At 39.3% G+C, this 16,968-nt stretch overlaps 1 protein-coding gene and 1 non-coding gene across 2 annotated transcripts; one reads left to right on the top strand and one right to left on the bottom strand.

Annotated features, from left to right (window-relative positions):
- Window positions 1-1,265: 1,265 nt before the first annotated feature.
- LOC136480439 (SUPPRESSOR OF GAMMA RESPONSE 1-like) lies at window positions 1,266-2,926 on the bottom strand. Its single transcript, XM_066477977.1, has 4 exons — window positions 2,887-2,926; window positions 2,733-2,804; window positions 1,679-1,817; window positions 1,266-1,562 (listed from the first exon to the last, which is right to left on the bottom strand). Exons 1-4 carry the CDS (start codon window positions 2,898-2,900, stop codon window positions 1,266-1,268), a joined length of 522 nt encoding a protein of 173 aa, XP_066334074.1. The 5' UTR covers window positions 2,901-2,926.
- A 9,115-nt stretch (window positions 2,927-12,041) lies between these two features.
- On the top strand, window positions 12,042-12,150 carry LOC136484445 (small nucleolar RNA R71). Its single transcript, XR_010765965.1, has one exon. It is a non-coding gene; the product is annotated as a small nucleolar RNA R71 (small nucleolar RNA).
- Window positions 12,151-16,968: the final 4,818 nt, after the last annotated feature.

The following is a 16,968-nucleotide window of genomic DNA, read 5'->3' as shown; positions in this document are numbered from 1 at the left end:
TGTAGGCAATTTCATAAGCTTTCCAGAAAGTCCACAACCATATTATTTAGATATGTATAACTCTAGTTATGGTCAAAACAATTGGCTGTTGTCTTGCAGTCCAGAAAATTGCTTTGGTGAGAATTTGTTTAATTACTAGAGAAGAGATGTACACCTACTCAGTAAAAGAAACTATAACTTGTTATCACCTTAATGTAATGCTATTGAGAGCACTTATGAGGATGCATTCATCCGATCATATCATATTATACATGTCATTATATATGTATCCATGATATCTTATTTCCTGCCCATGCATATAGGATCGTCCGAGGGGATAACTCTTTTGGAATTCGACGAAGAGCCAGAGGAACAATAGGAGGCACCTCAGCCCATAGCTCCAGAAGGAGAGGAGCAAACTCTTGAAGACTTAACCAAGTGCCTAGACCATAGGACAACTTCTGTTATCAATGGCAAGCCCCAGAGCATTTTAAGCCTCCCATATTTTACAAACTATCACTTGAGTCCTTTATGTTTGATGCATTAGATTATAAGAATTAATTAGAAACCCTTGATGCATAGAACTACATTGTCTTGATATATAACTCTAACCCTGTATAGGTCCAGGATCGAATATGTGCTTAGCCATGCTTAGACCGGTAGAAGTCAGGTGATTTCCTATCACCTGCGAGATATATGTGGACATCGGAGCACGGTTGGCTATATTTGCTATCATGAAAAAAAGAACCATGGGATAATGCAACTGGAGGCTGGGCAGAGTCTATGTGTAGGTTGACTCATGTGATTCCGTCTGTGCCGATTAAGGACCGTACCGTTGTTGGCACTTCTGTCGATATTGAACCACTACAAAAAATCTAGGTTTGTATGACAAACTAAAAATGTCATGGTAAATACAGGATTTGTCATAAAAAGAATCTTATGACGAAAAAGCAGCGTCATGCCGGTCGTCATATAACGACTGTCACAAAATGTACCTTGTGACGATAATATAGAAAGCCGTCACAAAATGTGATGACCTTTTGTGATGGTTTTGATGTGTTGTTATATATTATTGTCATTTAATGACGACAATAACTGTCACATATTGGTTGGTCAACTTGTCACCTAGTACATGAACCATCACAAATTGTACGCTAGGAGCCCTAATTTAGACTAGTTATTGTGATGATAGGGTAGATCTTGTGACATTTACATTGTGATAAATGTGGAATTACCATATGTATTAATTCAATGACGAATGTCACACAGATGTTTCAGCATTCTCATCACAGCTCATACATATCAGCCAAGCCATCATCCATATACATTCCAGAGAATAAGACAGAAGACAATTGCTTGTAGGTACCAAGAGATAGCATAAAGGATTTTCCTAATACCATGAATGGAAGTGCCAAGAGATAGAAGATTCCCTCATCATTGTCTATAGTTGGAATGAATTCATCAATGAGCACATGTGGTCTTGAATCTCCGAGGCCAACTTTTTGTTCCAAATGTTCAAGCAACTCCAATTCAGAAGGATCAAACTTGACTCCAGCAGGCAGCCCAGGCCACTGCATGGCAACCTGCAGAATTTGAAATGTAGGAAAAACTTGCTCATATATGTAACATCTACAACTGAATATGATCTAAAAGCCAAATGCCTATTCTCCAACAACCTAAATAGAATAAATATACTCACATCACTGTTATCAATAACATAACTGCAGTTTGGGCATTCCCTCCGTGCTTCTATAATCAGTTCACTTATTTGGCAATTAGCGGCAGGAGTTGTGTATCTTATTTTCTTTGCAATTCCCCTTAAAGGTATCAGCCATGACCTGTAACAAAAGGAGCCTATCGGTGCTGGTCCCTAAAGAAGTACTTGCACAAGATAATTTGAAGACAAACATGCTCAAATAGTTGATTTTTTTTGTATTTTTAGCTAGTAGTATATGTGTAACAAACATGCTCAAATGTTGTAACCACAGGAAGCAAACCTAGCAAAAATGTTTATAACACATCAAGGCAGAGCATATGCTCTGTTCCTCTGCTCCTTTTCTTTTTTTACTTATATCCCCAATCTGTGCATGAATGCAAAACTGATCATGATAAATTCTGACTCGAAGCAGTGTGCTAGTGCAATTAGAAGTAATTGCAATCCAAGATCTTTTAAAGCTAATGCTACACATCGGTTGAAGCTAATCCCAGTTGCGTGCATATTAATCAAATTAATACAAAACTACATATATAGAATTTATGTGGGAATTGCTTTGCAGGCTAAAAGGAAATTGGACTAGCCCCTGACTTGTGATGCTTAATTTTAATGAGGACTTGTGGGCATGAGCATTTCTCAGACTGAACTGATGTTGCTGTACAAAGACAAATCAGGGAGGACACGGTGAGCTCCTGCTCATGCAGAAAACAGAGCTAAAAATAATAATTGTGGTTCAATATAACACATGTATAGAATAGAAGTGCAATCAGCAGTTATGTCCCCTCCAACCGCAGATATTATTTTCAGATGGAGACAAGATGCACAAAACACACCACAGGATGTGAAGCTGCAGTTCTGTTCTGATCAGCAGCTCAGTGCTATCTATTTTTGTGGCATGATTCAGTGTCACCTAATTTAGGTTCTTTCATCTGGTTTAGTGCTAGTCTTTTTTTTAACAAGTGCTTTAGTGTTATCTAGAAGGAACATATATCCTTCCATTCAGAGTAGTAGCACGGGAGATATTGGTCGAGCAAATTACCTTTTGAGCAAAGCACCAATTCTCAACCAACGAGATGACCAACTCCTACTAGGGTCCATCAGAGAGATAATCCTGCATAAATAAAAGGCATATCAATTAGCTATTGTGGAAACTGGACTGCATAAATAACATTAGGGGCATCATTGCTTTTTACAAAGGATCATTCATCTTTCAACATCAACATCTGTGCATCCCATTGTTCCAATGCTCATACTACTCATAATCCGTTGTGCCTGAACTGAACTGCAGCATCCAAAGACACTGCAACGTGCAATAGGATTCAATGCTACAACGCAAAAACAAAAAACATCTAGCACTGATTGGAATCGAGGGTACCTGGTCGCAGGCGCTCAGCTCAGGGCTCATGGTGACCTAGTTCTTGGCTGCATCTCTGAGGTGCGCTCGCCTGAGGAGCTGCAAGTCTGTAGGGCTAGGCGAATCCATGCCGCTAGGGAGTCACTGGTACTGGTCGTGTCCAGGCCACCGAGGAGTCGTGGGGGCTGAGCGAGTCCACGCCGCCGGGGAGTCGTGGAGGCCGGGCGAGTCTGCACCACGGAGGATTGGCGGCGTGCTGCGAACCCTAGACGTTGGAACTTGCAATGCTCACCATGGTGTAGGAAAGATACGGGATGGTGAGCTTCTTGAACTCGAGTGCAAGGACTTGCAAGTAGAGGGAGAGGTCAAAGCCACCAGACCTTGTTGAATCAGACGCTGGTGAACTGCGACAGATCAAGGAGGAAGGCCCGCACGGGCTGCCGGCGCCGCCGCCTGGGAGACGGACAGGGCCGTGCGCCTACGCCGCCAGCCAAGAGGGAGAGGGTCGCATGCCTGCGCCGCTGGCCGAGAGGGGGCGCGAGGAGGTGGGAGACCGTGGGTAGGGTTTGGAGAGGCGGCGCAGCTTCAGTCGTGACGCAGGTGGATTTTGGGGGCATTGAGAGAAAATAGAGGAGATGAGGACGATTTTGTCGATGTCAAGAAGGGAAAAGCGGGCTAGGAGGGAAACGGGGCAGACTGGATTGAAAATTTGGAGTTGGGATGGAGGAAGGGAGGGTGATGAGCTTGTCGGCGGGAGAGATGAAACATTAGGCGGCGGCGCTGATTTGGAATTTTGAGAAGAAACACTGAAACAGAGTCTAGGTTTCACGGGTCAGGTTAAATTGAGTATTTGAGACACTAAACAAATTTAAATAAAAAAATTATCAATTACAAAGTTGTATAACTTTTCAACATCTACAACTTTTGTTTTTGGAGTTTCTCCATCCGAGACCTTTTACAAAATTTGAATTTCAAATTTGAAAAATTTAAACACAGTTTTCGTTGACAAGATGATTTCAAATCAAAAAGTTATCAACTACAAAGTTGTATAACGTTTTGAGATATGCAACTTTTATCTAGGTTATTTCTCCATCCGAGGTCGTTTGAAAAATTCAAATTTCAAATTTGACAAATTCAAACGTAGTTTTTCGTGACAAAATGATTTCAAATGAAAAAGTTGTCAACTACAAAGTTCTAGAACTCATCGAGATCTACAACTTTTATTTTGGTCATTTCTCCATCGAACTTTATTTCAATAATTCAAATTTTAAATTTCAAAAAATGACAACTTCAAACAAGATTTTGAAATAACAAATAATCTCAGCTGAAAAAGAGAGCAACAACAAAGTTGTACAACTCATCAAGATCTACAACTTTTATACTGGTTATTTGTTCATCCGTCAAAGTTATATTAACATCGTTCACAAATTTTACATCTCTCTCTTATAATTTATGAAACTACAAAAGAGATATGTAAAATTTGTGAACAATGTTACTATCACTTTGTCGGATGAATAAATGACCAAAATAAAAGTTGTAGATCTTGATGAGTTCTACAACTTTTATTTTCATGACATTTTCAGCTGAAACAATTTTGGGTTTCAAAATCTAGTTTGAAGTTGTCATTTTTTGAAATTCAAAAAATTACAACTTCAAACCAGATTTTGAAACCCGAAATGATTTCAGCTGAAAAAGTCATGACTAGCAAAGTTATAGAAATCATCGAGATCTATGACTTCTATTTTGGTCATTTCCCCATCCAACTTTGTTTAAAGAATTTAAATTTTAAATTTCAAAAGGCGAGAACTTTGAACATAATTTGGGGGTAATAAATGTTTTCAAATGGAAAAAATACCTACAACAAAGTTGTATAACGCATCGAGATCTACCACTTTTGTTTTGGTCATTTTTCCATATAACTTTGTTTGGATAGTTTAAATTTTGAATTTTAAAATATTAGAACTTCGAACAAAATTTTGGGGTACGAAGTAATTTCAAATGAAAAAGTCATCGACAACAAAGTTGTAGAACTGATCAAGATCTACAACTTTTATTTTGGTCATTTGTTCATCCAACAAAGTGATAGTAACATTGTTCACAAATTTCACATATCTGTCTTATAGTTTCATAAACTATAAGAGAGATATGTGTAATTTGTGAACAATGTTACTATCTCTTTGTCAGACGAAGAAATAACCAAAATAAAAGTTGTAGATCTCGATGAGTTCTACAACTTTTATGTTCACCATCTTTTCAGCTGAAATGATTTTCTACTTCAAAATGTTGTTTGAAGTTGCTATTTTTTGAAATTCAAAATTTGAATTGATAGAACAAAGTCACATGAAAAAATGACAAAAATAATAGTTGTAAGAACACAATAAGTTGATAGAGCGTGATTTTAGAAAATTTTAGAAAAAAAGATCATTAAATTGGAAGTTAGTACGAGGGAGAAAGACTAGTTACAAGTTTTAGCCTGAGATTAAAAAGAAAAACTGCACTTGTTCATATGATTTGTGAGAACTTCGGTATATAAGAACTTTGAACAGAATTTTGGGAGAGTACATGATTTCAAATGAAAAAGTTATAATCAATAAAGTTGTAGATCTCATTGAGACCTACAATTTTGATATTGGTCATTTCTTCATCCAAATTCGTTTGGGTAATTTTAAATTTGAGTTTTAAAATTTGATAAATTCGAATAGAATTTTGACATAGTAAAATGATTTCAAATGAAAAAGTGAGCAACAACAAAGTTGTACAACTCATTGAGATCTAAAATTTGGTGTTGGTCATTTCTTCATAAGAATTTGTTTGAACAATTTAAAGCTCTTGAATTTGAACTCAAAATGAATTTACAAATTAAAAAGAAAAAAAAGAAAGGAAAAAGAAAAAAACATCTCTCGGCCCAACTCTTTTCGGGCACGGCCTGTCTCCCTCCACCCGTGCCCCTCTTCCTTTTCACCTGGGCCGAGGCCTAGCTCTGAGCCCAATGTTGCCCATGCCATATCACTCTCCCGCGTTGGGCTGTCATGTTTGAAATAACAAACAGTGGTGCTCCATAGCCGTCACATAAAAATAACACATATTGTCATAAAAATGCCACCGTCAATCGCCTCCTGGCTACTTACATTTTGTGATGACACTTGGTACCTTTATGTGACAAAACAAAGAGTATCATCATAAATAGTTCTGGCTGTCCTGATTTTATGACGCTAGAAACTTTTGCGTTGTATTATGATACATTATATGACAAAATTTTGCCCCGTCATGAGGATTTTTGTCATAGAAATAAGGATTTCTTATGGTGAACGCATGCCTCTCACTTAGCTGGCTAGATAACTCGTTCCGACCGTGAAGCCGAGTAGCTCAACTCAGGCCGAGCCCTGTTCTATTAGAGTGCGCACTCTGGATGGTAGTGAGGATGTGCGGGGAGTCAGACGTGAGCCCAAGGGTAGGGTAGTCCTGATTGTCCTGGCAGCTGGTTGTTCCTGATTGTGTGGCGCTCGTCGGACCCGCGAAATGTGTACCTGAGTTGTACCAAAGGTGACCTAAGGTGACCGTTGATCTGGTCTGCCTGGGTTTGTGTTAGGAATAAATTCCCTACTAGTTGAAATCGATTCGAATCACTATCTCTCCCGGATAGTGAGAAACTTAGCTAGCCCCAACATCGTGGTAACTGTATTATGGAATGATGGTTATGATGAACAAGGAATTACTACACCAGCTATGGTTACTATTGTATGCTACTAAATGATACACCACATGTTTGGCATAGGTTAGTTGCTAATCTAGAGATGAATAGCTATAATTAACTTGATAACCGAATTATAAATGTACAACTAATTAGTCACTTTTTATGCAAAATGTTGTCAAGCTAGCTCCACTTATAAAGCCTTGCATGATCCTTGGAGTCACTTTATTTTTGATTTATGATAGGTGAGTCTAGCTGAGTACCTTCTCGTACTCAGGGTTTATTTCCCACTTGTTGTAGATAATACAATGTATCTTGGCTACTGTAAGAACTGCTTCTATCCTACCATGGACGAGGAGTAGGGCCCTAGGCAAGGCATCTCTTGTTAATCACTCTCTTATGCTTTTGTGGAAATGTGATCAGGAGCTAGCACAGTATTTGAACAACGACGCAGATGTTGGTTTCAAACTTTAATTGCTTTTGTTACTATTTTACCTGAACTTGGTTTGTAATAACTTTTAATCGTACTCTGATGTATGAAGTTGTATTTGTGAACTTTCTATAACATGTGACATGTATGTTGAATCATGTACGATCTTGGTTGTATGTTGGTTGAATCGAGACCCTTCGTGGTACTCAACGGACTACTAGGTTTATATGGGCTCAAGTATGACAGTGCGATCGCTTGCAGGCTGCCGTTATACTTGTGCTCTTATAAATTGAATGGTTCTGCTACAATGCCCTAGAATATGGTGGAGCTCTGAGGATGATTATGGTTTCTATCTTCTCAATTGACTTCAATGCAATGCCTTAGGGAGGGGGTAGGGGCTGGTATATATAGGCCTTGCCCTCTGCTTTGGTGTGGTGTCCTCTTGAGTCTTCTAGAACCTTCTGGGGTTGTTTTTGATATGGATAAGCGCGATGAAGTCTGACATCTAGGTCCACCTTGATGGTTTTCTAGATAAACCCTATAGAAAATACAGATTCATCAAAACTCATGGAATTTGTTAGTTTAAACCCTTAGACCTTCATTGATGATTATATTTATGCCCTTATATATATTATATTGGCTATTTATAATGGTTGTTGACTACCATCAATAAACTCCCTCAAGCTTAACCTTTGCTAGTTCCTTAGCAAAGCTAAACTCAGTAAATGGATCAGGAGTTGCATCGATGCTTTCACTCCTCAAAAGTACATGCGTTCAAACACAAATTCTCCTCTGGATTAGAATAAACCGATCTGACTTTCAAACTTACCCATATTACCTCCAACCATGGGGCTTCTTAGCTTTCACTTGGGTCTTGAGCAATTGAAAGACAGAATGATCAAGTCAAGCACTATGTCTCAAGTTCTTTGCTCAACCATTATTTTAGAGTTTTTATAGGTTTTCAAAATAAAACTCAGACCTTCCTTTGTATGACACTCTTGAGTCTCTCAATATATGTGGTATTTGTGGATCCTCACCGAGGCAAAAATGATGTTATACCTTTCTCTTCCTACAACTAAGGCTTATGTGGAGCATATAGGAGGGAAGAAAGGATGAAAGAGCATACTTGCAATTCATATATTATAAAGTCAAACCTCGGATCCAAAGAGAGTTGAGTCATACAATCAAATCAAGATGTGCATGTGTGTGGATGTATGGTGAATATATATGGTGGCTAACCTAATTCTAGTATGCTCCTTGAAAACATATCACTCATTTGAAACTTAGAAATAACTTTGCAAGAAAACATGGGCTATCTTATTCATCTCTATCTTTTTTTCTCAGACAGGCATCTGAGTACCCATTGTTTTAGATATCTCACACACTTGTCCATTTTTTTTCTCATCTCTCTTTTTTTCTTCTCTTCTTTTTTTTGAATAACTTTTGCATAGCCCAATGCTTCTTTTTTGCAACAAAACTTTTGAGAGATAGCAACAAGAACTTGGAGCATTTATTTGGTGGATATCCTATCAAGAATATTTTTATGTTCACCCCCAGTATAGGAGTGAAACATTTTTTGGGTGGATCTAAATGGAATGGCATGTCTTTGTGCCTACCCCTAGGGTAGTAGTAGTGCATATGGGGGTGGTGTGTACATGATCTTGATTTTAAGGGCATGACAAACCTCCCACAAGGGTCAATAAAGCTTGACTAAACTCAATGCAAAACAAGCAGCATATATGGCTCTGGTAGGAATTCAAGCTTTGTCAAACAGGAACTCATCATGTAGCATTTTTATGTTTTTCAAAAGATAAATCTCTAGAACTTTAGTATCACTTGGAACAAGATAAACAACAGCTCAGACTTTCTCATATCATATCCATGAATTACCTAGACTTAGATCAAGCATATGCTACCCATGAGTTTGAAGTTCAGAGTAAATTCTTATATCAAAACAGTCGTATCCAAAACTTGGAAGAATTCAAGGCTGGAAACTAGGCACTTGAAAGGAATTACGACAGAAAACTAGACACGCACTTTTTATTTTTGTTTTCATTTTTTAGATCACACCTTACTAATATATGTATAAGAAAAACATAAATTTTTATTTTTCTTTTAGTTATGCATCTTTTTTAACTAGTATATAGCAAACTTAAAAGGAAAAGAAATACTTAGCTAGATACACGGGGGATGCTTTTCCCCGAGCTGGATGTTGTCGTGGTCGAATGTTGAAGTTGAGTGATCCTTCTCAGAGCAGATTTGCTAGCGGATGCCCCTCTCTTCGTCCATGGATGGAGTGGGATGAAGTTGACTGGGTGAACTTGCTCTTGATCATATCATCCAGCAAAATACCAACAAGAATACCAAAACTTGCAAAACAGATTAGGATAAGGGGTTTGCGGTCAGCCATCCGGAGATTAGTTATTCTTGAGGTTGAGAAATAGTTTTGTATTAGCAAAATTTTAGCAGGATATTTACCTAATATATTTTTTTGGATTTTCTAATTTTTTATATGAAGAACAGAAAAATATGTATGCATGGTATTTTTAATTTTTATGCCTCCACAGTTAATATTACCATGGGTATTTACATCGTAGATTTATTCACATGGGGCTTAGGAATTTTAATGCAATGATAAAACTTTTTATTTTTCTTTTCTAAATGCAATGCTAATGCAGAAAAGTAAATATGCTAAAGTAAAAATAACTCATGCAATGCAGAAAAGTAAATACTAATAACTGCCGATGTTACCTCCCGGCGAAGGTTCGGATTTTTAAGTCCTCCATACAGGACTTGACTGGAGATAGTCCTTTATTCTCTAGGTGCATCTATCGGTCCTCGAGATAAAGACCTTGATGGTTGCACCTATAGTGATGGTGACTTATATGTTGCCACCTTTTCTTTCCACACCTGCTTCGTTTGTGGTCTTGACTTAGGCGGAGTAGGTTCATCTTTCGCAGATTCTTCATCTTCCTCCTATCCATTCTTGGGGAGTTGATTCATTTGGTGTTGGGATGATCGACGTCTCCTCCTTGAGCGGGACTTCTTTGGCTATTCATAAGTGGTATAATTATTGAAATAGTAGTGTACTTCTCTCTAGGGAGTTGGAAGTGGACTTGTCTAGATCCTACATAGATGATCGCATTGATAGTGTTAAGGAATGGTCTTCCCAAGATGATGGGTGTATCATCTTCTTCTTCTCCCATGTCCAGAACCATAAAGTCGGCAGGGGCAAATTGGTCGTGTATTCTTACCATAACATCTTTCCTATTCCCTCCGGAAATCGGATTGATTGATCCACCATCTACAATTGCATATATATAGGGAACAAAGGTTCATAAAAAATAAATATTCATATGTTACCTTGGACATTATGTTAACACCCGACCCAATGTCACAAAAGGTCTTGTGGAATATTCTTTGTCCAATGGTACACTCAATCGTTGGTACACCAGGATCATCCTTCTTAGGAAGGAATGGTGAAGCGAGGAGGTGGTCATACTCTGATCTAAGTGTGTTGATCATGTTAACTGATTCCTCTGGTGACTGCCTAACCTTGTTCTTCCTTCTTCTCCAGTTGTTTTTCTTCTTGGTCACTATTGTCTCTTCAGGCAGGTATGGCGTTTGTGGATGCCCAGGAGATTGCAAGATACCATTTTTAAAAGAAAACTTCTCCTTTTTATCCTTGATTGTGAAACAGATCTTGGCACTGTCCGCATAGATGATGGCTTTTGCGGTGCTTAGGAAAGGTTGGTCCAAGATAATGGGTGCCCTTACATCTCCACCTATTTCCAAAACCACAAAATCTATGGGAACATATGATTGTCCTACTCCAACAATGACGTCTTCAAGAACTCCCTTGGGGTAGCAGAGTGACTGATCTGCAAGCTGCAAACACATGTTTGTGTACAACAAAGTATCTCCATTAATTTGATCATAAATTATCTTAGGTAGAATGTTGACACTTGCTCCAAAGTCATAGACAGGTTCTTGGAAAATGTGAGGTCCAATGGCGATGGTGATGACAGGTCTCCCTAGATCGCTCTTCTTTTCCTGCAAGGTATAATCTATCCACCTTACCATCGATGGTTGTATATAGTAATATGCTGCATTGTGAATATTGACAAGATTTGTAGTTTCTAGATCTTCTAGTTGCCCTGCAATCTTACCTTTGTCAGTCGAAGGAATAGCAGCAGCCAGCTGAGCTATTTGTGATTCTATCATTTTATTAAAGCTATGCTGATTTTTAATGGTAGAGGAGAGGTTATCCATTCTATTATTTATATTTTCTAAAACACTATCATTAGAAGCTAGTTTTCTAGATAAACCCTCCATAATTTTAGCTTAGCAAGAAATTAATTCTCTCAAGGGTGGTTGATTGAAATTATTGAAATTATTACCTTGAGGGTTACCTTGGTAATTATCTTGGTAGTTTGGTCTCTGTTGCTGATTCCATCCTTGATTTTGTTGAGGACGAAAGTAGTTGTTATTGATGAAATTCACATCCTCATGAATTTCAGGGCAGTTGTTCCCTGAATGCCCAGTGTTTCCACACTCTTCAAATGTCATGTGGGAATGATGAATGTGCATAACTTATTGCTTCTCATTGGCTCGGTCTTCAAGCTTCTTCATCAGCAGATCCATCTTGGCAGATAACATGTCTACTTCCTTGAGTTGATGCATACCCCCACTTGTCTTGCGGGTCTGAACTCGTTCTTCATTCCAGCCTTGGTTGGAGGCCATCTTCTCCACGAGAGCTGTTGCAGCTGGGACTGTGAGTGACAGGAAAGCTCCTCCAGCAGCAGCATCCATAGTCTTACGGGTACTGATTGTCAACCCATGGTAGAAGGTCTATATGAGTAGCCAATTCTGTATCCCATGATGAGGACATTCTAATATGTAATATTGGAAGTGTTCCCATGCCTCAAGGATAGATTCATCATGTTGTTGCTCCAAACTTGAGATTCTCCCACGCAGAGCATTGGTCTTGCCTGTGGGAAAGAACTTGGCTAGCAAGGCAATGTACCAGTTATCCCATGTAGTATTTCTATCTTTGTTGGCATAGAACCATTGCTTCGCCTAACCCAAGAGTGAGAATGGGAAGAGGCGAAGTAGTATGGTGTCTTTGGTAACTCCTTTGATGGTGAACGTGCTGCAGATCTCTAGAAAGTGTTGGAGATGAGCACTCGCATCTTCATGTGCCTTCCCACAAAACTGGCTTGCTTGCACCATATTGATGAGAGCTTGCTTGAGCTCAAATCCATTGTCTCCAACATTGATCGCCGGTCCAGTACGGATGTTGGCCGTAGTTGGAGTAGAGAACTCACAGAGAGTCTTGTCAGCCATAGCTTCAAATTTAGGTGTTAAGCTTTGCCTTATCTAGTTATCTTCCGACTCTAAAGCTAAAACTTTCTTGTGTTTAGCCTTAGTTCTCCTAAGTAATGCTTCTAGATCGTCAACATAGTTTGTCAGAAGGTCAAAATCGGTCATACATTACCCTGCATAAGATACAAAAGTAGACAACATAAGGGTAAGCCTGTTTGAGCAGAGGTCAATGGTTATCTCGATCACATCAATATGTATAAGTTTATCAATACTTCCTTTGCCTAGCTACCTTCCCCGACAATGGCGCCAAAAATGCTCGTTGGTATTTATTAACTTGTCACTTGTTTTAGTAGCCACCTAATGTATGTCTACATCTCTAAACATTACTTTACCATGTTGTCATTCCTAGTGATGATGCTAGAGATGCCTGTTGGTACTACTTAGCATTACTACTAGAATAATACTAAGTAGCTCTTTATTATTTTATGTGACTTGGGAGAATATATATATATATATGAAAGGGATCTGCAAGCGTATGGATAATATACCATTGTAGCACTTCACCCGAGAGTATTTCAGGTATCGTTATTTATATTTTTACCACAGGGAATGTCTGGCAAGGACATGTATTGATAACTTATGTCATTGATGGAGAAGTAAACCATAACCAATATTCTACTCACAATAGGGGTAAGTCAAGAGGTAAATGTATATATGAATAGTGCATAATAACTAATCATTGATCACTCAGAGTACTCTTTTCTATGGCATTAGCATGGTTAAGTAGAATATTAGAGGAATAATTGCTAAGTCATTCTTAATTATAAGTCAAAGCATACATTGATTAGTGCAATCACACCTAATAGTCATCGCTAAGATCAACTTCATATCTACACATAAGGGATATTACTAAGGAAGATTAAGAATAGAGCTTGTCTTCCTTCGTAACTAGATCCTACTTGTATACCTATATTCGGGGAGTGGACTACAAAGGACTCAATGGGAGTGTCACATCCACGTTCTACCACATGACCCAGAATATAGGTTGTATCTACTGGTAAACAATGTATAAGCACCACGCTTACACAATGTCAACCAGTCACCCATGGTACCTTAGAGTGAGCGCTATACAAACTTATGCATAAATATAAGGATAATCTAGCTATACTAACTATATAATCAAAGTAGACTATGAACATCATAACTAGGAACATAAATGATATGAATAATATTTTCATAACAATTGTAGCAAACATATAAAAGTAATGAGAGATACAAAAGAGAGGGGTACAAAGATTATACCAAACCATGCTCTTGACATGATCATGAATCCAAGCGAAATTTGCTTGCCTCCCTCTAGACCTAGCCTAACTAGCTATGCCCTAGAATATGGTGGAGCTCTGAGGATGATTAGGGTTTCTATCTTCTTAATTCACTTCATTGCAATGCCTCAGGGAGGGGGTAGGGGCTGGTATATATAGGCCAAAGTATCAATCTTGAGCCCTCGGATCAAAACGAGTTGAATAAACAGTGTAGATGCAATCTAGGAGGCACCAGAGAACCGACATAGCAACGTAGGGCTGACCGGTGGGCCCCATGGGCTGGCCGGCCTATAGGTGGCGGCGCCTCACACTCTGCTTTGGTGTGTTGTCCTCTTGAGTCTTCTGGAACCTTTCTAGTGTTGTTTTCGTTGTAGATAAGCATGATTAAGTCTGACATCTAGGTCCACCTTGACGGCTTTCTAGAAAAACCCTGAAAAAAATATAGATTCACCAAAACTCATGGAATTTATTAGTTTAAACCCCTAGAACTTTGTTGATGATTGTATTTATGCCCTTATACATGTTATATTAATGGTTTATAATGGTTGTTAACTACCGTTAATAAAGCCATAGGTATGTATGTTGAATTCAGCTCTATTTGGGAAGCCTTTGGTTGGGAGAACCTTGTTCCCAAAGGGGATCAAATCCTCCCAACCAATGGCTTTCCAAATAGAGGTGAATTCAACATCCATACCTATGGCTTGAAGAAGCGCGGGGTCGTACAACTGCGTGTGGTCGAACTTGCGGTTCTTGATGAGGTTATAGGCTTCCATCTCCCGGCCTCTTTCCAAGTCAAGGTGGGGTGTCATCCTCCTCCATCGATTGTCCTTTCTCTTGCTCTTGTTCTTGCTCTTTCGTTGGCACAGTCTCTTCATCTTCATGCATTGGTCTTTCCTCATGCTTGGTGTAGCACGTGCTTGAGCTTCCACGGGAGCGCTTTGAGCTTGATCCCATGATCTTCTTAATGGCACCGGCGATGGTCTTCCTGAACCTAGCCATGGCAGAAAACAACACAACCACAAGCAAAAACTTGGCCGCGGGTTAGGGTTAGCATAAAATATAAAATGAGAACCCGAAGACTAGCTTGAGCTTGGAATTTTTGCAGAGCTTTCTTGCACTAAAATTTGTTGGAAGATGTTTGAAAGAAACTTGGGAGCAAGTGAGTGAGTGCAAGAGTAAAAATGTGAGAGTGTGAGAGGGGTGAGGAGCCCTCCTGGCCACCTCAAGTATTTATAGAGAGAAAACCCGAGAGGGGGGAGAGGCAAAGACCACCTGCGCGCTATCCAAACGGCAGGGCCAACGGCCACCTACAGGGGCTGGCCACCCCATGGGATCGCCCGCCCTGTGGAGGGCCCGCCTGGCCTAGCCTTCGACAGGTAGTGGCCAACGACCATTTCAAACTTATAGCCGTTGGGGTTTCATCCAGCTCTCCAATGGTTGCTCGTTTTTTATTTTCCAACAAATTTTTATTGAATTTTTAATTTTTATAATTATTGCAAAAATGATAACTAGTAATAATAAATTATTCTTATTAAGGAAATGATTTTTGTAGAATGTTTCAAAGATTTTTATTTTGTCATAAAAATTCAAATTTTTAAATCTTAGAAATATTTATTTTGAATATTTTTAATTTTAATGATAACTACCGATTTACCTTCGACATGGGTTCGACATTTTTGGTCCGTCGGACGAGACCTCTCCTCCTTCATTGATCCGCAGCTGTATTAACATTTTTGAGGGAATTCTCGGGTTGCCCCGGGGTTTTCCGTGAATGATCGATAGGAAAAACGACAACTATTTGTGAAATTCGAGTTTCTATCATTTTGTTGAAGCTTAATTGATTTTTGACGACAGAGGATAAACTTTCTATTCGAGAGTTGATGTTCTCTAACATTATATCATTGTACTTCAACTTTTGAGTGATATTTTCATTGATTTTCTCTTGGCCTAATACCAAGTCTTTGAAAGAAGGTTGACTCGAATTGTAATTTGAATTGTAGATCGAATTACCTTGCAGGCAGGATTCGTTATTTCACCCATTATTACCTGGTGGTTGGCAAAACCCGTTATTGATGATGGCAGCTTGTTCACGGGCTTTGGGGCAATCATTCCCCGAATGGCCAGCGTGCCCATAGACCTCACATGTCATGTGTGAGTCCATGGCCTGGATGGTGCCCATCAGGGCATCTTTATCTTGGGCCCGTTCCTCTAGTCTTTTCATCAATAAGTCTTTTTTTTGCGAAAAGCATATCCATCTTCTTTATGGTATGCATTCCTTTTTATGTTTTCCTTTCCTCCCTCTAGCTTTGATTCGACACCATTTTATTGATGACAGCCGTGGCTCCATCAATGGTCCGAGAGGGAGAAGGGAAACAAGTAGACCCTGATGCTCTTAGGTGCGACATCCTTGATGACGATGGTGTCGCACAACTCAAGGAAGTGTTGGAGATGCGCTTTTGCGTCCTCGCTAGGTAAACCATGGAATTGGTTTGCCTGCACCATCGTGATGAGGCCGGTACGGAGCTCAAAGTACCCATCCCCAATGTTAATAGCGGGCCCAACGGGCACATTGGCAATAGTGGGGGGTGGAGTAGTCGTGGAGGGTCTTGGTCATGATTGGAGTAGCAGATGGTGCGGGGGTGACTGGTTCAACTATCAGAGGAGTAGCAGAAGAAGAAGTGGTTTGAGACCATTTCTTCCTTTGGAGTGCCTCCAAATTTTGAATGTAGTTGTTCGGCAGGTCGAAACCGGTCATACACTATCCTGTTTTCATCAACAACAGGAGAAAACAAGCAAAGTTATCCTGCATAAACAATGGCAATGTTACATGCATATTATCATGAACATGTCCTACTAGATTCTTTAATCAATTATGCCTTCTATGGCAATGGAGCCAGAAATGCTTGTTGACACTTCTTTGCATAGCTACTAGGTTTGTATCCCGGCATCGGCGCCATAAATGCTTGTTGACACTTCTTAGAATAGCTACTAGGTTTGTATCCCTAGCAACTACGCTAGAAGTGCTTGTTGGTATTTCTTAGCGTCGTCACTAATAATTAGCAATCCACTAAGTAATAGCCTTGATAGTTCCTCAACAATTTTAGATATTTATCCACAAGCGCACGGAGTTATCATTGTAGCATTTCACCCAGA

Source organism: Miscanthus floridulus, chromosome 9 (assembly GCF_019320115.1).
Source record: "Miscanthus floridulus cultivar M001 chromosome 9, ASM1932011v1, whole genome shotgun sequence".
Classification (NCBI taxonomy): domain Eukaryota; kingdom Viridiplantae; phylum Streptophyta; class Magnoliopsida; order Poales; family Poaceae; genus Miscanthus; species Miscanthus floridulus.
The sequence above is the reverse complement of the archived record's forward strand: the minus strand, read 5'-3'. Positions and strand labels throughout refer to the sequence as shown.

Coding starts and splice junctions, on each gene's coding strand:
- LOC136480439 (XM_066477977.1), bottom strand. Junction 1,818..2,732: donor ATTGGTGCTTTGCTCAAAAG/GTAATTTGCTCG, acceptor CTTTTGTTACAG/GTCATGGCTGATACCTTTAA. Junction 1,563..1,678: donor ATGTTATTGATAACAGTGAT/GTGAGTATATTT, acceptor CAAATTCTGCAG/GTTGCCATGCAGTGGCCTGG.